At 30.8% G+C, this 25,439-nt stretch overlaps 1 protein-coding gene across 2 annotated transcripts in view; it reads left to right on the top strand.

Annotated features, from left to right (window-relative positions):
- The first annotated feature begins 878 nt into the window (after positions 1–878).
- Positions 879–25,439, top strand: part of LOC117176937 (Krueppel-like factor 3) — a 766,707-nt gene continuing 742,146 nt past the window's right edge. For both annotated transcript variants that reach the window (XM_033367339.1, XM_033367338.1), the window contains exons 1-2: positions 879–1,868; positions 24,158–24,640. In XM_033367339.1, the coding sequence (XP_033223230.1) occupies positions 24,629–24,640 (12 nt within the window). In that variant the 5' untranslated portion in view covers positions 879–1,868; positions 24,158–24,628. The remainder of the gene's footprint in view (positions 1,869–24,157; positions 24,641–25,439) is intronic.

Here is a 25,439-nt window from a genome sequence, read left to right as displayed (position 1 = left end):
GGCATTACTATAGAAGAAGATAATTATAAACAAGAATCATTTGTTTAAACAAATATTTTTGTCAAATTGCATTATTTTTAACTCGTTTGGAGTGTCAAGAATGAAAATTTTTTGGATAAACTACAAGTTTCTAGCATTATTCTAACAGAATATTGTTATAAATAAAAATACTTTGTTCAAACAATTATTTTTGTTAAGTACAATTAATTTTGTCCGCGTTCTAATTTGATGCATGAATATAATAATCTGGAAACATTTTGCATTAAAAAAACACAAAAAATCACAATTAGTGCCTGAAATTTACAAAACGCACTTTTTAACTTATGGGTTTTTTCGGGATCCTATAAAATAGATTTATGAGGTTGATATTAAAAAAGTAATATTTTATTTGTATTCTATGGACAATTGTGAATGAAAGTGTTCAGCTTCAACTCGAATCACCTAATATAGACGATTCTGAACAAAAATATACAAAAACGTCCTTTTATAGGACTTGCACCACCTCAAAATATCATTTATAAAAAATTGGTTTTATTTTTTTGTAATTTTTCGTATATCGAACGACAACAATACTTTCCAGGGGGGGGGGGGGGACTGCGGTTGTCAACGAGGGGGACGAGAGAGTAAAAAATATTCGAAAATTGGTAACGAAGTTTATCGATGATCTCAAAGCGACAAGAATACTTTCGAGATTTTCGCGACACACCTATATTTTAGAAAAGGATTCCCCGGAATCAGTAGTAGAGGTGTATATTGAGGGAGGTACGGCCGAGCGAACGAACGCAAACGAAGGCGGTCGAGTTGGATCGAGAAGCGAGCGAGTAGCGAGCGAGGAGTCAGATAGTCAGTGCGCGCCCGGCTGGCAGGCGAGCAACATGTCGCTCACATAGTCTTCTTGCTATGTACATTCTCTCAACAGTCTCCCTCGGTTGTCATCGTGTCGAGTGACAAGTCACGTGCGACCTTCGCCACTCTCATAATCGCTGTGTTTGTTTCGCTGTGTTTCGCGATTCGCGTCTTTTATGGACGAAAGGACGAAACCCTCACTTATTTTCCCGCTTATTTATTTTTTTCGATGCTTTTAGTTTCGCTCGATTAGTGATAGAAAAATATCAGCGTCAACCTCACTGCTGATCAGCTGATCGAATTCGGCAGTTCCGTTTCCTCGGCCTTCTGGTCCGGCATATCTCGACGGTCTTTTTCAAAATTTCTAAATTCCGAAATTGCCAACGGCCATGGACGGAATTTGCCTCCCTGGATTTTGATTTACTCTTCATACGAGGCTGGGAAATTACCGAGCTCAATTGTCTATACCTTCGTCCCATTCGTTCTTGACAAATTATCCGGGAAATTAGGATTTTTATAAGAAGATAATTTTGCGAAAAATCGTCGGAACGAGAACGACAAAATCCGGGGAAAGTGCCGACGCATTTGTAAACATAGTGATGTGTTTATGTCTATTTTCCTTTAACGTGATTTTTGTGACGTGGTTTTCAAGTGGAGTTCAAGTTGTGGAACATTTTGGGGGTAAGATTCTTTGATCTTTGAAGTGGAGCATTGAAGGAAAATAACAAGACAATTTTGATTAAAGTTGCTTGATTTGTTCCGAATTACTTTTTTCATCTTAGTTTTGCTTTCGTTCGGGTCGAGTGACAATCGCGAAAACTGTGAGACGGTATTTTTAAGAGTGCAATAAACTGTGGGAACTTTGAATTGTGTTCGTGGTGCAGTGTCTAGTGTCAGTTTATCTCGATGACGTGAGACAGTACGCATGCTATCTTCGCGATAAACGGTGGTAACGACCTTACCCACCAGGATTAAATACTACGAAAAAAGTCAACCAGGCGAATCCAGGGAGCAAAACTAAAGTAAGTTTATTTTTCTCCCTTTCTCTCTGTTCTTCATTTTCTTTCAAAGTTAGGTTAGTTTCAAAACGTCACATTGTTGACATCAAAATGAAAACTCCGAAGTTGGCTCAGTGTTAATTTGGCTTTCAAATTCGCATTGTAGTCCATTGTTACAAGAATACAACAGTCAACTTAACATAAGGGATTTATAATCATTAAGTATTCATACTAATCCGCCTTGTCATTTTAAAAAAAAAGTGATTTGAGTTATTTACCGTTTAAAAAGTACGCGGTATATTTCAGACAGAAAAATGGTTTCGAGTTTCAATTATAAAATTTTTACTCTTATTTGCTCAAAATTTAGTAAAGAGAATTAGCAATCTTAATTATATTTTAAAGCATAAAAATTTCATGTTTAAAATTTGTGACTCTTTCGTCTCAAAATTTATTTTTAAATCTTAGGAATCAAGAATTTGCAAGTCTTTACTTGACCGATTTTGAATTAAACTATTTAGAATTTTTATGAAACTTTAAATTTAAAATAATTTTTTGGATGGAAAATTATCAAGATTTAATTATAAATTATGGTTTTTCTTAAAAGGGAAGATAATCTAGATTGTTATAATGACTTTAAATGTATGAAAATTGTTAATTTAAAAATTTTAATTTTTTATTCAAGTTATTTATATCGCCGTGAATGGTTTCCCAACAACCTGACGAGATTTTGGGTGGATGGATAGCTTTGTTTATTACATTCAAATTTAAATTTTCTTTCATTTGCAACATTTGAATTGAAAATTGAATGATTAAGTGATGACAATTAAAGAAAATTGATCATTGAATTTTCAACAGCAGAAGATTTAACTGTTGTCAATAGGAGAGAATTGAAAATTGAAGACGATTGATTATTAAATTTTCAATAAATAAAAATTAATTTCTTAAAAATTGAATATTCAACTGTAGAAGAAAATTGATAGTTAAAATTTCCACTGTTACAAATTAAAGAAAATTTACACAAGAATAATTATCAGTAGTAGAAAATTCAACTGTTCAAAGTAGAAAATAATTTAAAATAGAATTATTAATTGATGAAAATTTATAAAATTGATAATTGAATATTCAACTGTTGAAGATTTGACAAAATTCAATTTGTGTCCGTTGAAATTTGAAGAAAATTGATAATTCAATTATAAACAGTAGACAATTTCAGTGTTCAAAATTGAATTATTAACTGATTAATATTGAAGAAAAATTATCATTTAATTAAAAACAGTAGACAATTCAACTGCAGAAAATTGAGCATTAAATTTTCAATTATTGAGAATTCAATTGTAAAAAATTGAAAATTCAACTGTTGAAGATTTAAAAAATTGCATTTTTCGCTGTTGAAAAGTGCAGAAATTTTATAATATAATTATCAATACTACAAAATTCAACTGTTGAAGATTTAATATTCAACTGTCGAAGAAAATTTATAATAGAATTCTCAACAGTTAAAACTAAAATAATTTACTTGAAAATCGAATGATTAAATGATAACAATTGTATTAAATTGATCCATGAATTTTCATCTGTTGAAGATTGAATGAAATTCTATAAAATTGATAATTTGAATTAACAACAGTAGAAACTTACATTATTCGCATTTGAAGAGGATTAAAAATTGAATTATTAACTGATAGAAATGGAAGAAAATTGGTAAATGAATTTTCACCTGTTAAAAATTGAGCAATATTGATTATTGAATTGTTAAAATTAAAATATTTAACTATTGAACGTCGATTTTTAACTGATGATTTTTGGAGAAGATTAATAATTGGATTTTTAACCGTAGAAAATTCTATTATTGAAAATCTAAAAAAATTGACCATTGATTTTCCAACTATTGAATATTAAAGAATCTTCAATATTAAGTTTTAAAAAGTTTAATTTTCTTCTATTTCTAACTTCTGAATTCAACATGAAAATTTACTGAATAAAAATTCCAATCCATAAAACGAAAATGTTCAAAAGTTGATTTATTGCAAAACTGGTTGCTACTAGAAAATAATGTGTTTTTTTACAAATTAATAATAGTCATACGGTGGACTCTCATAAGGTTTTTTATAATATTTATGTAAAAAAAATCTCAACTCTGAACATCTTATAACTATATCCGATTGGTACAAAAATTTCCTACTGTCAGATGTAATTAAAATAGAATTTAAAATTACGTAAAAATATAACAGTTTTTACAAAAACATTGCTTTTTCTTTTCTGCATGTAAAAATTACTGTTTAATGTTTCCTCTATTTTTTCCATTTTTCGTGAAAAATTATGCTATTTTCCCTTTTTGCAGCTCCTGCTTCTCTTTGAACTCTGTATTATTAATAATAATATTCGAATTTTACTAAATTTTGAACAATAAATTAGGTATTAGAAAAATTTGATATTATAGGAAATCCATTATATAAAATTATGACATAGAAAAGCGTTATAGGATAATTAGTGAATTCCCTTGATATTTTAAAAATCGCTTGCAATCAATTAAAATCCCCAAAAAATTTCAAATACTTGGTTTATCATATCAAATTCCTTCAAATCGTTTGAAATTCTTTACTTTTCTTTGATTTATTTCTCTTTTTGATTTCATTTGAAATCTTTTCAGTTAAAAATACCTTTAAATGTTCTAAATCCTGTAAAATTAAAAAAAAATTTATTTATATCCTTCAAAACTTTTGGAATACGAAGAAATCACTTGAAAAAATGTGTTTTATTTCCTAAAGTTCTTGAAAAATTGCTTAAAATTCATTGAAATCTTTGTGTATCGTAAACATCCATTAATAAAGTAGAAATGAGTAAAGATCCCTTTAATATTAATTAAGTTGAAGTTATTTATTAAATTTCTAAAAAAAAGCATTCAACTTCATCAAAATCTTTGATATCTTTCGAGATTCTGTAAAAAAACTAGATATTTTAATATTTTTATTTCTATTATTCTCTCCTCGTGCAATTATTGTTGTCTTTGAAAATTTCACTTTTCTTCGTAAAAGAAGTATTTTTAAGGCTGTATATTTTATGTATGACATTGTGTATAATCACAACTTGCAGAGTTTTATCACAATTATTTTATTTTTGTTTACTTTTTAAAATTATTATTTAATAAATTATCCTACATAGAGTTTATTAAAATTCAAAAATAAAACTTAATCTTATAACCAAATATTAAATAAAATTAATTAAATGGATATTAGAGCTTGTAATTTTAATAAGGTGCTACTATAATTTTGCAGACTTGTGCACTGGGTTTTCAAATTTTGAATGTAAATTTGGACACGCTAGGAAGCATTGATTTTTTCAAATAGAAAACAATCTAACTGTACATCAAACTGGCTTTATTTTTGTAGATTATAACTATTTTTTAATAAAAATTACTTATTTCTCAGTAAAAATAAATAATTTTAATTTCTAATAATCTATTTTGCACCAAGCTAGGATTTATCAGACAGTGCTTCTGAGACGACGAACCTTGATCGATCTTGGGTGTATTTCAACCTAGTGCTTATTACATTATCCTGCACACCGTCTTCCGCCAACATTTAAAATTTCTATTTTCCAAATGTTCGAAAGAGGGAATTAGTATATTTTTGAATTATAATCGAGAATGTTTCGAATAAATATAATTCTGTCTTGGAATTTCCTAAAGAATTCTAATTTTACTTGGGTCAGAGAATTTCAGAAAGCAATTTAAATTCTCATTTCAAAGAAGTTAATTTGAACAAAATCCCTGTTTATATTTAGAATTAAAGTTATTTACGTAATTCCCTGTTCCAAATGAGAAATCTTTTAAACACGTTTAAACGTTTGAAAATTTCTTAAAATCGTTAAAAAACGTTCGAAATCATAAAAATATTTTTTTACACTTTTGGTCTTTGATCACGTAATTTGAGCGATTTCCTAAAGCCATCAAGTACTTTGAGCTTATAGAACACTTTTATGCGAGCTATTATGCAAATTGCGTAATAACTGTGACCATTTTAGCCGAAGAAAAGTGAGCATACATTTTTTTCTCATAAAAGAAATGCTAAGCGGGTATCCGGACTGTATACTGCTTAATTAGCCGTTGCTCTCCCAGGACTTGAGAATGAATTATCGTCGCCTCTTTAAGTGCAACTCTCTTGTCAAATCTGTCGGAATTTTTTATCTCGCGGCCAGCTTCGAGAGGTGCGAAGTCAAAGAAAGTGTCCCTATGTTCTTTTGGCGGAGCTATAATAAAGTCATTTTATTCTACAATTAACTTGACATTTTTCTTTCATTTTTTTTTATGAGACAGAGAAACAAACGAGGTCCGTTTGCGTGTAATAAAGTACTTACAAAATAAGGCTTTACGACATCGCTATATGTTTCTCTGCAAAAGATTGTATCTCATCTGTAAGATGAAGATTAGAAACAGCCAGGAAAAAGAAAAGTATTTTGTTGCTACTTTTTTCATAGGTTTGGGTCACTTGATTCTGTCCTCGTACTCACGAAGAGAGATCTTGATTCTGGGACCTTAAGTATAATTTTTTATGCGCATATTTATCCGATTCTGGAGTGTACGAAGTAGCCATCAAACTCACGTATGCACATTTTCATTTCTTGCATAAGGACACTGTCAGTTAAAAACTGAGGATTTAGGCAGCAAGTTGTTCTTTTACGTCCTCTTAAATCGGAAGACCTTAAGGGCATGTGACACAGCTAAATACCTATATTACCGACTTCACATTTTCAGTTCACTGAATGTTTTTTTGAACCTAAGAACTTTTTTTGTAAGTAAAATATCGAGCTGAAACTTTGGGAAATGTATTAGAGTGAAATAAAGTACGTTTAGGTACTGCATTTTGGTAGAAACTTCACTAAAAATTATTTCATCTTTTTTCTGAACCTCAAAATTTTTGAACGTTCGAACTTTTTTTATACATAAAATATCGGTCTCAAACTTTGTGAAATGCAAGAGCCGAAAGAAAACTACGTTTAAGTACAAAGCTTAATAATAAAAGATGTAAAAAAATATATTTCAACAATCAATTCCAACGGCATCAGCCGGTAACGTTGTACACGAAAATACGAACCCTCTAGAGCTAAGCCTAGTGGCCGCCAGGTTTCGTATTTTCGTGTACAACGTTACCGGCTGATGCCGTTGAAATTGATTGTTAAAATATCTTTTTTTACATCTTTTATTATTAAGCTTTGTACTTAAAAGTAGTTTTCTTTCGGTTCTTGCATTTCTCAAAGTTTGAGACGGATATTTTATGGATAAAAAAAGTTCGAACGTTCAAAAAATGTTCAGCTCGATATTTTATTTACAAAAAAGTTCACAGGTTCAAAAAAACGTTCAGTGAACTGAAAAACTGTGGTCGGTAATATAGGTATTTAGCTGTGTCACATGCCCTTAAATGTTTGTAAAAGCTAGGGAATTTTTAGATACGAATGGGAAAGTATGCCAATGTAGCTCACTTTTCTGAATAGGTTATTTAAATTTTTTCTTTCCTCTTTTTTATTTTTTTACGAAAATTATATATTTTTATCTTATTTTTTTAATTTTCAGATTACAAAAGGATTTTTTTGTTCGTTTTGTTTGTTTTTGTTTCATTGTTGTGGTCCAAATTTGGTCGTATAGGATTCTTGTTTTTTTTTTTAAACAGGAGTTTGCATCAATTAGATTATTGGACGTTAAATAGGATTTTTAATTTGGATTTTAATCTAATTTAAATTTATTAAAATTTAAATTTATTAGAGTATAAATTAAAATTTTCTTGAAAAACTTCAACCAAAATATTTTGTTCAATATTGAACACTTCTGGAAGAAATTTTATCCAGGTGTCAGATGGAATACATGTTAGAGATTCAAAACCCCGTTTTTGAACATTATAATGAACGACATGAATTTCGTATTAAGCACCTGAATAATGGATTTTATCGATAGTTTTTGAACAGAAATAGTTAAATGAACCGTTAAGTCTTCTCACAGAAGAAATTACTCTTCTTAATAGTTTACTATAAATTATAAAAAAATATTTATTGTGTTTGTTAACCTAGTCTAGCATAGTTTCTAAAATTCATACGGCCACTATTTGTCATTTGTCTCGTTTTGATAACTTCAATCTGTCGCCCATAATTCCATTAATTTACCAATAATATACGCAGGTTTAAGGAAATATTTCTGAAATAAAAATTTTAACATTTCTTTAATAATTACAAGAGCAATTTTTTTTTATTTTAAACGTTGAAGTAAATCTGAGACAAATTAAAAGTTTAGTTTTTAAATGTGATTCTGGAGGATGAAAATACAATGTCTATATAGTTTACATTTTTATACATTGTGACCTAAGATATGTCTCTAAGGAGATAAATAATTATTTGACAAAAATTGCGAAATGCTTATAAATAATTTATTTTTAAGTAATGAATGAACTTATTAAAAATATTTTACATAAATCAAATTCGCATCGTAAAATTAATTATTTTTATAATGATAATTAAAGTCGTATTTTATTATTATATTATTTGTAAGTGTATTAAAGAACACAAATTCCAGAACCTTCAAAACTTTCTCATATTTAGAATGGAAACTTCTAATTTGAAATTTAAACTTTTAAATGGAAAGCATCGCCTTTTCAAAGTGGTACAGTCTTTGAACTAATTTTTTTATTAATCATACGCAGGGTTGCGACTTAATCGGGATGACAAGGAATGGCTAGGAATTTAATTTTAAAAAACCAAGATAAAAAATTTTCTTTGTTAATTGAAAATTTTAATTAAACTATTTCGTTCAGAATCCGCATATTTTGTTAAAATTCAATTTTTTTTATAGAAAAGTATCTTTTTCTTTGAAAGGTAATCTTCATGTTTGAACTTTCTTTTTCTCGGTTAAAAGTTCAAGTATCACAGTTTAATATTTATTATTTTAGTTGAAAATTCATCTTGTATATCGGAAATAAAATTTCTTGGCTGAAAGTTAAACTCTCATGTAGAAAATTAACTTTTGTTGACCATTTATCATTTTAATTAAATCTTAATTTTTTTCGAACGATAAGCTTTTTCATAGAAAACTTGTTTTTTCTTTGGATAAAGAGGCATCTTTTGCTAAAAATTTAACTATTTTGTTTAAAATTATTTTCTTTTTCGGTTGAAAATTATATCTTTTTTTTTAAACTAAAAATGCAACTATTATTTCAGTTGAATATTCTTTCATTTTAGATGAAAATTTATCTCTTTCCCTGAACATTCATTTTTTGAGTGAAAATTTAATTATTCAATTTTTCGTTCAGTTTGATCTTTTCGAGGTGAATTAAAATTCATCTTTTTTGGTAAACATTAATCTTCTTGGTTAAAAATTCATCTAGCTGTCAAAAATTGAATTATTCTATTTACAGATTCAACATTTCAGTTGAAAATTGATCTTTTTGGTTTAAAATTCAACTATTGCAGTTAAAGATTTACATTTTAGTACGAAATTCATGACTTAGTTTGAAAATTTAACCATTTTTTAAAAGTAATTTTTCTAATGTGGAATCTTTTTTTAGGAAAGTAATTTCTTAACTGAAAATTTAACTAATTCCAATTAAATATTTCATAATTTCAGTTAAAAATTGGTTGGTTTGGTTCAAGATTAATTTTTTAACTTAAAATTTAATTATTTATGTTTTGGTTCGAAATTTATCTTTTTTAGTGAAAATTAATTCTTTATTGCTGAAAATTTCAATATTTCAGTTGAAGATTTACTGTTTTAGTTGAAAATTTATCTTTTTTAGTTTAGAATTCAACGATTGTAGTTGAAGATTCATAATTTTAGTTAAGAGTTCATAAGTTGGGTTGAAAATTGAACTATCTTCTTGAAAATTTGTTTTTTTCATTGATAAAAATGATTTTTTTCAACTAAAAGTTGGAACTATTCCCTGTTTTGTTAAAAACTATTATTTCTTAGTCGAAAGTTTAAGTATTTGTTTCAAAATTCATGTAATTTATAATTTTTCGCTCTGTTGTGTTAAAGGAAGCTTAGAATAAATGTCGCGAATGAAAATAATTGTTTGTGTTTAGCGGAAAATATGAATATGTTACTTTTAGTTGACCGTGACATACAGTTGGTTAGACCTTTATTTTTACAGGGAGAAGTTGGTGAGACCAAACGAAAAAAGTCGACGAACGAGAAATTATTGTCTCGTCGTGAAACACCATCAAAATGTATTCCACTATTGACAGTATTTTCTATCTCTGATTTAAGTCCAAGCTCCGTTAGATGATTAGATTCTAGATTATGATCAGTTTTGACAAGTTACTTCTTTGAAAAAAAACTAGTTATCGAAATAATTTTTGCAAGCGTTAGTAGAGGTGTATTTCTTGTAACACCACCTACCTGTTCAGTGGTGTGATTTTATCTTGTCTGTCGGACTGTTGACAGAGTCAATGACACGTTTAATAGGATTATTTATGCCTCCCAAGGAGCTCAAACGGTGCCTAAGTCATATCACTTTATCTATCTAGGAGCGGTGCGTAGTACAATTATGCCAACAAGGATTAACTTGTGATGCGTAACAACGCCTTGACATACGGAATTTCAGTTTTTTTTTTTAAATTACAATATTCGAGTTATTTCAGCACGTTAATAATCTGAGGCCACAGTATTATTTCGAAAACGATCAATCGAGGAATATGATATTAAATTATATATTGCATTATTTGATATGATCATATTAGTATAATTACCTTTGACTGCGCCTTATGTGTTCTTACAAGGTATTAAATGATTTGCGATTTTCAGACGAGTTCCGGTGGGTAAGTTTAAGACCCTCGAAATGACGCTCGAATACTTATAATACTTTTCAGTTGGCCAGAAAAATTTATTACGTCGAAAAGGGACGCCCATTTCTGCGAGGTGCTTTTACACACGTGTAATACGACTTAATGACAGGGTTAACTTTATACCAGACTAGCACCAGAGTTATCGGTGGCTCAGTCTCATTAACCTAATAAGAATTTTGCAGGTCAAGCACCCAATGTGGAATTTTATAGAAATGAGGTTATATTATCTCGAAATATTTAATAAATGATAATTTAATATGGGTTTGTTTAATGTTTAAATATATTCCTGAAGCGGGTCCGTTTGTCTTGCTTCGGTATCGATCACAATAACGTCGAGTTGCAATCGACTCGCGCAAATGCGGGACCCTGCGGACTGCACGTGAGAATAATCTGTTTTTCAGCAGGAATAAAACTTTTGCTACGGGTTCAGAAGTTCTTTTTTAGCGAACACGAAAAGCTATTGTTCTTTCGGGAAAAATAAGTCCGTCGAATGTTTCTCTCTTCATCGCAAAGATGAATATTCGTGATAAACCTAATGGAGAGGTTTTCTTCGATTTCCTTATTTGAATTTACCCTTGAATTCATAAGACCAGGACTTTCCGAGACATGAACTCCCACACTGGAAAAAACTTGCTATACTCGAAATTGATTTATCTCCAAGCCTTTAATGAGTCTAAAGAATTGAGATTGGAAGCCCGTCCACTCCTGAGATTAGAAGAAGTTCTTGGAACTAAAAAATCTGTGCTGGGCCACACCTAGTCCTTACCACATCTCTCTAGAGAAACAGGATTCCAGAATTTTAAGAGAAGCTTCTTGGTCTTTGCGTTGCCTATAACATAGTTTCTAAAACGAGCAGATCATTCTGGTGAATATAATTAAGAGTAGACTTAATTTTAAACATTTCAAGGCAAACCGTGAGATGTTTTTTAAACTCATACCTTCTTTTTTCCCTAACAGACTGATTTTTAGATCTACTTTCACGGTCTTTACATGCACAATCAATGTATACTCGAATTTAGCAGGTCAGGTGATTCGTGGGGAATTCAGCGCCCACGCACTCGTTGGGATTCTGCTTGTCACGCGATTCGAGTGACTCTGAAAGAAGATACCATCTTCGTCCCGTCTCTTCTTTCTCTTTGTGTCTTTGGTAGAGCGTATTATCGGGTTAGTGGATAGCGGCATTTCTTCTCGGATTTGGAAGCGCCCTTTTCTCGTATTTTGTTCTCTAATTTTTTCATATGATTTCTGTGGAAAAACTGCATCTTTATTGCAAGTTAATAATTATTAATTAATTGATTAGTTGATGTTCTGTTAAAACAATATACGGCTAAACAGTTATATGGCTGTAATGTAGTTTATAGATTGCTGAAGAATATTGTCTCTTGACCTTCTTTCCAAAATTTTTTTTATCAAAACTCGGTTTCAATATCATCAGTTAAGATAAGATGCAAGTGAGATTTGGTAAGAAAATTTCCTGCATATGGATATTTGCATCGAGGACAGAGAATGCTTGCTATAGGAGTAGTGCGTTTTGCAACCAGCTTAAATTAGCTTATTAATTTACATTCCTTTGCGAGATATACCATAAAATCTAAAATGCGAATACCGACAAGACAAAGTATATTGGTAAAACTTTTTCCTTTCCTCTCAATTGATGATAATTTTATTGACTACAGTGAAAGTAGGATAGTTGTAAATCTTTAGGAATACTCCTTGATCAGAATATGGTGATTGTGTCATAAGTGAGCCAAAGGCTGATCAGCGTTGACACGATACTTGATCAGCTTTAACTGTTCTTATGGAAAACCAAATCGTAAATAAATTGTAGTATTCTTCTATTAGGTCAGCTAATGACTGTTCAACATTGAAACTATACTTGCTTGAGCAGGCTTAAATGTTCTTATTGAAAACCAAATTGTAATTGAACTGGAGTCTTCTTCCATTAGGAAAGCTTAAGGGTGATCAACGTTGGCACCATACTTTATTGATCAGCCTTAAATGTTGTTCTTGAAAACCAAATCGTGATTGAGCTGGAATCTTCTTTTATTAGCTTAGACAATGACTGATGAACGTTGATAAAATACATGTTTGCCCAGCCCGAACTTATTTTGGTAAAATGCTCTCTCAAATTATTTAGTCAATTCAACCGAAAAAGTTTCTTGAACCAACCCATTTTTTAAAATTAACAAAACCACATTCAGTCAACAAAACGATATTGTTGAATGCAGAAAACTTATTTCTAGTTGCACACCTGTGTTACAGAAACCGTATAGGCCATGTGGTTCAGTATAGGATTGTAACGCGTAGAGTAAAAGTAAAAGAGTAAAAGTGCGAAAATTGCGTTGCCAATTATATACCTGCACTAACCTATATGTATAGGTATTATACTTATATTGAGCTACTCCAAACGTTGTTGCTGAATGGAAAATGCTCTCGTTGAACACAGTATTTCGAAATAATGGATAAGATCTCAATTGGACAGGTTTCAAATTAATGTCAAGCAGTGACTATTCGCGAAGAAAGAGTTTATTAATGTTTCTCTACAGCTTTAGATTTGTATGCGATTCACTGGACTGAACGTCGAGTCATTGCTATGTAGGCGTTAGTTCTTGATTTCTTTTCTCACAATTTCAAGATTTCCAAGGTTATCGAACCTTTTTCGCTTTATGCTCTCATGCCTAAAAAGAAGAATGTAGGTTTATAGTATTACAAATCACAATATTTTATTTGGTCAGAGTGGGCATTGTTATCCTTCTTTGAATGATTTATAATAATAACCGGTTTTTCATATTTCGGTTAATTCCTTTTATTTTGTTTGTTTATCATTGTTAAATTATGGGAAGGTATGCAAAGTCAAAGCATGGTAATGAAGTGGTACGGGATATTTATGTTTCAGAGTATGGGTAATGATATTGCATATCGTCTGTAACTCGGTAGTAATCATTCATGCATGATACTTCCTTCAGATGTTATGGATCACTCTTCAAAATCACACCGAACGTGTTTTTATCAGTCTCATTATCGTCGTAACAAGCCATTTACATTATGCTTTTTAAATATTGACGAACTAACAATTGGCCTTTCATTATGCTGCAAATTTCAAGGTTAAATGACAGAAGGTCAGATAAGATAATAATGATCGAGTTCTCACGCAGATCTGTTGGTTGATTGTTATCTCAAGTGCCACTGTACGATTATTTGCATAACTCACATAAGAATTGTTTGTGTAGATAAGAAGTTTAGTCATAGTTGTACTGAACAAAAATGATATTGCATTGAACTATTATGCAGCAAGAGTAACTTGGAAATATATTTTGTAACTTGTGCCTGGCAGTTTTAATTAAGAAAAATGTATGCTACGTGGATCAAAAATAGAATTGCAACATTCTAAAGAGCTGAGCATAAGAAATATTGTATATAGGACCAAGTCACGAGTCTTCCTTTTATTGTAAATTAGCTTTTAATTAGTGATAGTTACTGTATATAGCCTTTCGTTCTCACAACTTTTATTGTGGGTAATTTGCTTGCTTCTCGTTAGATGTTTTGCGATGTTTTGTGACTTCCTTTGCTGTCAATGACACGTCTCGTTCAGTAAACAATCCCCGTTTGCAGGTGCACCGTGATTATAAGCAATTATACCATCGCGATCTCGTACTTTACATCACACACACACCAAGTGAGCTTCTTTAAAACTCCAGACCAGATTGTTAACTTTCCTCCTTCAAATACTTCTCTTGATATAATTTATTGCATTTTTTATTATTTCTGGTTCACCACAGGCTATTTTCAAAGAATGCTTCCGACTGGTAGTAATTACAGGTTAATTGCTAACAGCATGTCTTTTGAAAGAATGTTAATAATTTCTAATATAAAGTAAGTGCCTTATATTTGTTAAAGGATTGTTATTTTTTCATTTATTTATTTCTCAAAAATCTATAAGTATCGAGAGCAATTGCTATCTAGGATATTTTGCCACGTGTGCGTGCATGCGTGATTACAGGTGTGCGTAAACACACATCGAGGGCAGGTCACTTTCGCTGGAGCAGACCGTTCCAGTCTTCGCGCACGTGTACTGCTCCATTCATAACTTATGAGAGCGTATTACCATTATCAGCGAATGCGAACACGGAAAAACAATTTTCTTGAAACGAAAAAACTGGTTTCTTGGATAAAAATGAAAATTTGATTGAATCGAATTTTCGTTGACTTAACAAAACATTTGATTGACATAACAAAACATTTGATTGACATAACCAAATTTTTTGACTACTAATTAAATTTGTAATGTTGGCATTAATTTAAATTAAGAGAGAATAACAATTTCTAAAGAAATTATTGGGCTCTAATATAAATATATTAGAGCCCAATAATATCAACTACATCTGATACTGAAGTTTCATTGAGTCTTAGGAATAATCTTGAGACGAATCTGATTAGGATTACTGACTAACTCGACGAAGCTAAACTCGATTAATCGACTTGAGAGAGAAAGAGAGAATTCAACCGAATCGAGATCTAACGAAGGTGTGGACAGCAATTAACTAATCGATCTACTACTGGGCCGCTACTGACAATCGCCGTTCCAACAGATCACCTTAAGCCCGTCTTACATGCTGTGGCTTGGCAGTTAATTGATCGGTTACGAAACTAAGCACGCGGAACGCTTAGCGTTATATTGCGAATAATATGCATTATCGTACCTTGGGGAAAATGGGTAATGTGTGTTAAATCGGGACATGTGGGGTAAATTGGGACATTTGGGGTAAAGCGGGACACCCGCATTTCATTCAAAGAAAGCAATAGAAAGTTATTAAATGTAAAGCTTTTGTTGTCCCTGCTTTAAACGACAGTGTCTGCACAAGTATTTTAGAAGAAAAAAGCCATATTATTTGTGGAATTTAAGATTTTGTGTATCTCGCTTTCCCCGATGTTTGACGTCACTCGTTAAAAAGGAAAGTGCATTTTTTAACTAGCACCATTATTGCAATGAAAGGTTTAAATGAGCCTGAATATAACAGACTTCATAGTCTTTTCCCTTTTTAAAAAAATAATTCACATTTTTTCCTGGTTCCAATTTTTCTCGTTTTTTTCGCTACAATGCACACTGAATTAATGGAACTCAATAAAAAATTTAAATATTTTTGCCTAAAAGTTCATTGTTTTTAATTGGAAAGTCTATTGTTCTATTTTTAGTTCAAAAATCGTATCTTTTGGATATAAATTCTACTATTTGGTTGAACATTTAATTATTTTCTTGAAAATTAAATCTTTTGTTGAAAAGTATATTTTTTGTCAAAAATTCAATTAATTGCTTGAAAGTTGAAGCACTTAGTTAAAATTTCATTTTTGGTTGAAAATTGATCATTTTTAGTTTTTAAATCTTTTATTTGTTTAAAAAGCAAATTTTTTGTTGAAAATTTATAGTTTTGCGTTAAAAATTGAACTGCTTGATTGAAAATTCGTTTTTTTAAAATGAAAAATCTACTATTTCCGTATAAAATTTAACTATTTGGTTAAATATTATTTTTCTGGTTGAAAATGTTACTGTTTTAATGAACATGCGTCTTTTTCTATTAAAAATTTCTCTCTTTTAGTAAAATTTCATCTTTTTTGGTTGTAATTAATCTTTTTAGTTTGAGAATCCACGTTTTTAGTTAAAAATTCTTTCTTTTTTGCTTTAATTGAATGAAATATTTTTTGGTCGAATTATCAACTGCAACATTTTTTGTTGGGAATTCATATTTTTCAAATTAAAATTCATTCATTTTAAATTGAAATTCTGACTGGAAATAAATTTTTCAACTAAAAATTGAACTATTCTATTGACTTAAAATGTAGCTTCTGCATTCGAAAATTAAACTGTTTTGTTGAAAATTCATATTTTTTTCTTTGAAATTCGTCTGTTTGATAAAAAATTGGAGTACTTGCCTGTGAGTTCATTCTTTTAGGTGGAAAATTCAACCATTTTGTTAAAAATTCCTCCTTTTTGCTTTAAATTTGACCTAGTTTGGTAAGAAACGCAACTGTTTTATTGATAAATAATAATTTTTTAAAAATTTAAGCTTTTAGTTTATAATTGAACTATTTGGTTGAAAATCCGTCTCCTTGGAACCCAAATTCGTCATTCTACAGTTAAAATTTAACTGTCTTTTATAAAAGTCGCCTTTTTAGTTCGAAGATGCAACTACTTGGTTAAAAATGCAATTTATTTTGTTTAAAGTTGAGGTTAAAAATGAATAATTGTAAAGTTACTATTAATTTTTGTCAATCAATTTGTTAGGTCTAAAAATAGTACGTTTTGTTGTTGAAAAGTTAACCTTCTTCTTGAAAAATCATCGATACTTAGGACTAACATTGGAAAACATTTTTCTACATTAACAGTTCATCTGCGTATACTCAAAAAAAGGTTTCTTCATATCACTTGGCAGAATCAAACTAATTTGAGTTTTGCTAAGAAAACAATTAATTCAGAGAAATTGTATGGTGAATCTAATAAATATTCCATGTACCATAAGGCTTCGTTAGAACAAGTAAAAATATGGTTTAATCAACCAAACTTTTTTTCTGAGTAGTCAATATTGAAATATTGTTAACGATTCACTTGAATCAGTAATAATTGCTTTTGAACGATGGTGATAGAGTTGCTTATTGAGTCCATAGAATTTTTTTTCTCATAGTAAATAAATCATTTTTGGTTGAGGCGAGAAATATTTATTATTTTGGACACAAACATGCGGAAACTGACTCCTCATATAAGTAACACATGCCCTTAAATTATAGACAGAAATAAAAAGGAAATTCTTTTCACCCATCAGTGGGAATTTGAAATTCCTCTGAGGATATTGCAAATATTTTTCGGTCTACAGCTCGGTTGGGATGGTAAAATTTTTGAGAAGGTGTTTCAATTTGCTGCAGAGATCAGGAGATAATCATAAACACACTACACAACTTTCGCGAACTTTCTGCGTGTTCGTTTAATATTATGCAATAACTATTACATTATACGCATATAGAAAAGACTTATTGACGTGATAATAATCTATAAAATATTGTCCCAGATTGTCATGAAACTCGAGGACAAAAACTAGATTAACGAGATCTCTGTTCCGATAGGAAAAAGTTTAGCTCGCTTACTTGTCAAGTGATCAACGGTTTGTTTATGTCTGTTCTCTTATATATGGTGAAAATTGCTTTATTTATTCTTGACTCTCACTAGCGACCAAGAAAATTAGATTGCTCTAAATAGCAAAACGATTACAACACTTTGTAAGTAAACTGAACTACATTTTCGGAAAATGTTGAAAATATTTTAACTACAACAGTATATTAGTTAGCACTTGATCATAAGAGGCTTTTTATTTTGGTAAAAAAAAGGTGGTCGCGATAAATGGTTGCGTTTGGCGGCGCCTCCACTGTAAGTGGGGATTTTTTGTTGGTTGCAAGTATCATGTAAGTTTGCCATTACTAAGATTACGACACGCTAATCACGATCGATCTCGCTACATTGTTAACTTTACCGAATACACGAGACACATACCCGGGGCGTTTTACGGAAATGGCCAGGCCATTCGAGCGGCGCCGATATGCGTTATGTAGGTGGACTCGATCCATTCGGTGTAATTAGTCATATTTTTTGTGCTCGCATTACCACACAGGGCGAGAAACACTCATGTGGAACAGAATTCGATCCATTTAGTGGTGAAACTCGGTCTGCAAGCGAAACATTCAAATTTAAGGAAATTAATTCGTAAGCAATTTTGGTACCTTTATCAGGATTGCTACAAGACCTGGAAGACTTTAATAAACCTGAAAGAGTCAGGGGATATACAAAAAATGACCGAAAAATCTTTGAAAAGTCATGGAATTTTGAAAAAGTGACTGAAACTTTTTTAATCGTCTCAATTTTAAAGTCTTAATAATTAAGTATTTTATAGCGAATTATACATTTTAAAATTGGGAAAGAAAACTGAGGGTAAAGGCAAATATCGGACAAAATGTAAGAATTCAACGAAAAGAAAACCCGTAAACTGATCAAATGTGGATAAATTTTAATATATAGACAATTTTATTATTTGTTGCGATCTAAAAGTTTTATTTTAATTTTGTTACAATGTTCTGAGTTTTTTTTTAGATTACTATTAGACTGAAAGAAAATGGTTAGTTGGGCACCATATCTTACTGACTAAAAAGTTGGCTCAACTGTCCATTTTTTTCAGTGTGTTGTCAAATGTAATCCTAATCTTCGCATAAACAGTTCGACTATAATTGTTCTTAAAATAATAACAAAAATAATAATATAGTTATGATTACAGAATACTTTTTTTCACTTTGATAAAAATATGATTGAAAATTGTTTTGAATTCAATTTTGAAGTTTTGAACTTCAGTTTAATCGCCTAAATAAAAAAAAGTAGACCTTGAACTTTTTTAAAATTATACATGGAAACCCTGAAAATTTTGAATTTTGAAATTTTGAATTTCCCAAAAATGTGTAAAACAAAGACTTGTCGAATTTCCTCGAAATCATTTAATTTTGTATGAATTCCCTAAATTCCCTGAACTCTTTAAAGTCCTCCGACTTCCTGAATTTTTTGTATTTATTGAATTTCTTGTACTTCATTTTCTTGAATTCCCTAAATAATCTGAAATCCCGAGAAATCTTTCAATTTCCTAAAATCTTTGAATTCCTTGAATATTCTGAATATCCTGAATTCTCTCAAATCCTTGATTTCTCTCAATTCTCTACAATTCTTGAATATTCTAAATTTCTCAAGTCCTTGAATATTCTATATTTTCTAAATTCCTTGGATATTGTAAATTCTTGGAATTTTCTGTAAATCTCGGAATTCTCTGAAATTGTTGATTTAAATTCGCTAAATGCTCTGGAATTTCTAGAAATTTCTGAATTGCCTGAAATACTTGGTTTTTTTATTATTCTGAATATCCTGAATTTTCTAAAATCCTTGATATCTCTCAATTCCCTGCAATTCTTGAATATTTTGATTTTCCTGATATCCTAAAAATTTCGAAATTTCTCAAATTTTCTGAAATCCTTGTTAATTCTTAATTATTTAAATTACTCAGGGAATTTAGGATATTATTCAAAATTCCCTAAAATCTCAGAAATCCTTTATTTTTCTGAATTCCTTACAATTCTTGAACATTCTAAATTCCTGAAGTCCTGGAATATTCTGTATTCCCTAAACACCTTGAATATTCTAAATTCCTTGAATTTTCTGAAAATCTCTGAATTCCTTGAAATTTTTTTAATTCTTGATTTGAATTCGCTAAATGCTTTTGAATCCATGGAAATATCTGAATTCTCCAAAATCCTTAAATTTCTTCAATAACCAGAATTCCTTGAATATTATGAAACTCTTTAAATTCCTAGACATCTCGGAATTCCTTGAAATCTCGAAATTCTTCGATATCGTTGAAATCCTGTAAATATCTGATTTTTTGATTGCCTCTGAATTTCATGAAATCCTTTTTAGTATTTTGATTTCTCTGAATTCATGGAACATTAAAAAATTCCCTAAATCGTCTAAATGCTGGGGAATTCCCTCAAATCCTCGAATTCCACAATTATCCTGAAGATTTTCAATGGGAAGAATTCCCTGAATTTCTCTAAATCTTAGAATTTCCTAAATTCTCTGAATTCCTAGAATATCCTAAATTCCTAGAAAACGATGCGTTTCTTCAATATTCAAAATTCTCTGAATTCCTGAATTTTTAAGGATATTCTGAATTCCTGAAATTATCTCGTTTTGTGGATTTTCCTGAATATTTTAAATTTCCCCCCATTCCTTGAAAAAATCTAAAATCCTGAAAAATCTTTCAATTCCTTGAATTGTCAGAAGTCCCTGAAATTCTCCGAAATCCCTGTATGTCGTAAATTCCTTGGATATTTACAATGTCCTGAATTTCTTGATTTCCTGAATTCTTGAAATTCTCTCAGCCACCGAAAAATTACAAACTTTGGTGCCTTGTGGGCGTTTATTTTTTAGTTATTTTCAATAAAAAGGGATTGCACGGTATTTTCCGCAATTTCCTAATCTCATTATTATTTAAGGGATTCAAATTTAAAAAATTTAAATGAGATCAAAATAAAATTAAAAATCCCATTTAACGTCCAAGAATAAAGTTAATGTGCAGAATTCCTGAAAATAATATCAAGAATCTAACGACCAAATTTGGACAACCACCATAAAATGTTCCATTTGCAATTTGAAAAAAAAAAACAACAAAAATGTCCCTTCCTTTTTGGTCGAAAATAAAAAAGAGAAAAGAAAAATGCGAAGACAGTCGACCAAATCCCCTTAAATTTCCCTTTTTTTCCTCTTTTTATTTTCGTTCAGAAAGGAAGGGAAACTTTTTTTCTTTTCTTTTTCAGGAGAAAATTTTGTTTTGTTTATTTTCTCAGATTACAATGGGAACATTTGATGGTGGTTGTGTTAATTTGGTGGTTAGATTCTTGGTTTTATTTTCAGAAATTCCGCATACTAATTTAACGGATTATTAAATAGATTTTCCAGAATATAAAGTCAGTGGAAATTGACAAACTTTAAGCTTTCTTGGACTATATTCTGATTATTGAAACATCATTATCAGGGAATTATTTGGGAATATTTTTAGTTTTTTTCAGAGTTTCATACCACTATCATTCTTTGATGAATTATTAAAAACATTTTTTTACTATAACAAATTAACAAACAATTATAAATTTTGTTATCTTTTTTTGGACATGGTTTCGAAGGATACATGTGGTCGAGAAATCGAATCATCGGAATGTTTTTCCGGCGATAATTCACAATGGTTCGAGTAATTATTTGGTTAAATAAATGTAACGTTTGTAAAATCTGTCGGTCCCCACACTCTATATTAAAAAATTGGTATATTTTCCCAAAAAATGTATTTTTAAGTCGTCAGTAATTTTGGCAAAAAATTTCGTTAGATAAATTTTATTTGTTTATCATTCATTTCAACGTTTAGATTTTTATATGGTCATTGCTGTTCAGCCAAAAATTATTCTTAAAACATTTAAGCGAAAAGTGACTCTCAAAATCAATAAGAGTTTCAGCGAAGTATTTACATTACCCGTGTAGAAATTCAAATCGGGAACTAGTCTGGTTCCCGACCATTCGATCCCACTTAAAGTCGGGGGCTGGTCGGGTCATCTGACTAGTCTCAGACCACTAGCGTCACGGTAGATTAGTCGGGGGTTATTCAGGTGACCCGACTTATCCTAGTCGGGGCCTGATCGGGTACTAGTAGGGGGCATATGATAATACATTCGGGTGGAATATTAACCAGACTTCCCAAAATTTGTGGAACATCCCCTAAAAGCTTTTCAAAATACTTATTATTTACGGAAATCTCCATAAACTTTTTTGAAAAGTTAACGCTTAAGAATGCATAAATTTATGTAACTAACATTCCCCAAAATTTTTGGTGTATTAATTAAAAAAAAAAAACTTCAGCTGGAAGGCAACAATGGAAGAGCTTCACTCTGAAGGAACCGCCATGTTGGTCACGGTATTCTCTGCTCTAGGTAATTATGCTTCGTTACGTGCGGACAGCTGTCTTAAACACTCGGCGCGTAATTTCTGTTGCGCGAGAGGCGGCACGTCGCGCCCTTGCGGATTTTCTTTAAAGCTACGAGTCCAGAACCGCAAGACTCAAATGAAGGTGGTAGCGTAATCTAAACTGTACCGTGCTTAATAGTTTACTATTAGGATACTGCTCTTCACTGATTAATCGAAAACTTTTTCTCTTTCAAATTTCAACTGAATGAAGGATTAGACTTTATTTACATATGGCAAACCTTTCAGATCAATTTAAAAATAAGCATCTGTACAAATTTAGAGTCGTATGACTTTCAGGAGACTTTTCACCGAATCTATATAGCTTATATAGGTGAAACTGGCAGGAGATTAAAAACTAGAATTGCTGAACACAAAAGAGATTGTCAAGTTGGGAATTTTAACACAGGTTTGTCGCAACATTCTTGGAATTTCAATCATTACTTTGATTTTGATTTTAAACGTATTAAAATATTAGCTACAGAAAAAAATACTTATCAACGACGTATTATTGAGTATTCTTATAAACAAATATCGTAAGATTTCAGTTAATTTACAGACTGAAATTCTAAATATTAATAAAATTTATCAGAGTATTATAAAATAATGTTTTTAATATTAATCATCTCTATATGTATATATGTGTATATGTATGTATGCTATATGTATGTATATATGTATGCATATGTATGGATGTGTACATATACCCATTTTAAAAAAATTTTTTAAATTTCTTATTTCAAATTTAAACTCAATTACGCGCTTCCACATCAGTGGTTTTCAATGGAAACTTGCCTGTTACATCATCGTTCATTACGTATTCTTCATGTATTTCTGAAACTGTCAATTTCTGCTCGTCCGTCCTAACCTACGCCAATTTTGTTTTCTCGTACAATTTTTAAAAATGTAGTTGTAATCGATTGAAGTCTCGAAAAAATTTTTTGAGACTTCTAAAAATGACTAAATTTTAATTAATTTTCTTAAAACAATTGGCTAAAATGTTACTTTTTTTGACTGAAAATTGATCTGTTTGACTATTTTAAACTATCATCAACTCAGGTAACAATGTATTTAAATCTACGTAATTATCCATCATATTTGTTCAGACTAAAATTACTAATCTTTAATATAATTATTTAGGTTTAAGAACCTTTGAAAAAGGTACGCATGCGTACCGAAACGTCAGGAAGTTTCAAAAGGAGTTTTTTTCTATTAAATAAATATCTGAGTTTCGAAGAACATGTTTTTTTGGCTCATATTTATTTTTTTTCGATTTACGATTGGACCGTAAGACATAAATAATTTGAAATCTACGATTTGAAATCAATATCTTTTCCAATATGGATTTTCTTAAAATTCCATACAAAGGTATTTATAAATGTTCCTAGAAATTCGCGAATTTCTAAAAAATGCTACAAAAAAATAAGATTACGTCTTTTTGAAGATTTTGATCGTTGTTTTTATAAAAAGTTGATTTTCGTACAAAATTATTAACTTAAATTTATTTATTAAGTATATTTGCCATGAATTTAACATTAATAAATGTTTTATCCAAAAAACGTTGTAAAATTATTGTTGAATATATTCCTAGTGTTTTAGAATTTAAAAAACCATTAGTGAACAGAAAGGCCCGACTAGCCCTTGACCAACCACCGACCAGGCCCCGACTGAAATTTTGACAACAAAAAGTCCAATTAGTCCCCGATTAGTCCCCAACCGGGTACTTTGTCAAAATTAATAACCCGACTAGCCCCCGATTAGTGCCCGACTTATAATAGGGCCAAATGGGGTTACTTCCACACGGGTAATCATGCAATAAGATTACAGTTATCTTTTAAATTTAAGATTAATTAATTATCCATCCAGCATATGTCAATGAAGACTGAACGATGATTTTTATTTGTTGCAGGTGTCCTCGACCGAACGGGCCAGTATTCATGCCAGTATGCCAATCAGATGCCAGTAGACAGCGGCCAGTACCTGTCGTTAACGCTAGCCAATTAATAAGTTACTTGCAATTAGCTAGATAATTCATAGGCAATATTCGTTTCTAGGGAATTTTAGTCTATATATATTTAAACCATCTCGCTTTCTCCACGCGGTGACGGTGACGGTGATTGTGACGGTGACGGTGATTGTGACGGTGACGGTGACTGACAAGGTCGAATCGCGCACCAATTATTTTATGTTCGATCGTGTATAACATTGGACGGAAATCGTACGCGATCTGGTTAAATATCGACGTCGCGACGGGTTGTGCAGTGGTTCAAACTTCAGGTTAACGATCAAATAGGAGAAAGGATTATAAATTCACATTCACGCTGAGCGGTGGCTGGAAAAGCTGACTTACATCTGGAGCGCCAACCTGTAATCAAGGTTCATGGTTTTCATGGTGAGTCATCGAATTATTTCAACATGCTTAATCTTCCTTATTGAATTAAATGTATGTTACAGACATAGAGAGCATTTTTTGAGCGTAAATATTTTTTGTTTTTACGTCCGGGAGACAACAATGGCATTATAAATGGAGAAAATCTTTTTTGATTGGATGTCATCCAGACCATTTTATTAAACAAGTTTGTTTGACGTTTCGGAATTGGAATGATGTCCTCATCAGCCTTTAACATAATGAAGCGTAGTAGAAAGATCAAAAAAGCTTGGGGAGAAATTGTCATAAAACATCAAGTTGACAGTTTGTATAGGAAGTCGTTAGAATATCCCGAAATGTGGTCTTAGGTGTTCAAAGATCAAGAAAAAATGTCTAATTAGTTGAAACCCGGTAAAAAGTATAAAGTTAAAATAACATCTAATGAGGGAATCGATCCTATTCTTAAACGGGACTTACAAAAACTTTAAATAAAATTGTCTGGATGAAACTGAAACAAAAGGATTTTTTCCTTTTATAATACGAGGGTAGTTCAATTAGTCCTTAGAATGACCAACATATGGCGCGCGAATCGCTCCAAATCATCTGTTTTCAGTCAGCGCCACTCCCGACTAGATATATGGTGCAGTCACAGTCCACATCTTCTGAGTTTACGTGTTTTTATAACTAATTGAAAAAAAAAATTGTTCGTTAAGACAAATGGAAAAAACGAGTTCAGAGCGGTAATCAAACATTTTCATTTAAAGGGTTTAACTCCATTTGAGATAAAAAATGAATTGGACTCAGTTCATGGCACATCTGCCCC

Source organism: Belonocnema kinseyi, chromosome 7, assembly GCF_010883055.1.
Source record: "Belonocnema kinseyi isolate 2016_QV_RU_SX_M_011 chromosome 7, B_treatae_v1, whole genome shotgun sequence".
In the NCBI taxonomy this organism is placed as follows: domain Eukaryota; kingdom Metazoa; phylum Arthropoda; class Insecta; order Hymenoptera; family Cynipidae; genus Belonocnema; species Belonocnema kinseyi.
This window is presented reverse-complemented; position numbering and strand designations above follow the sequence as displayed.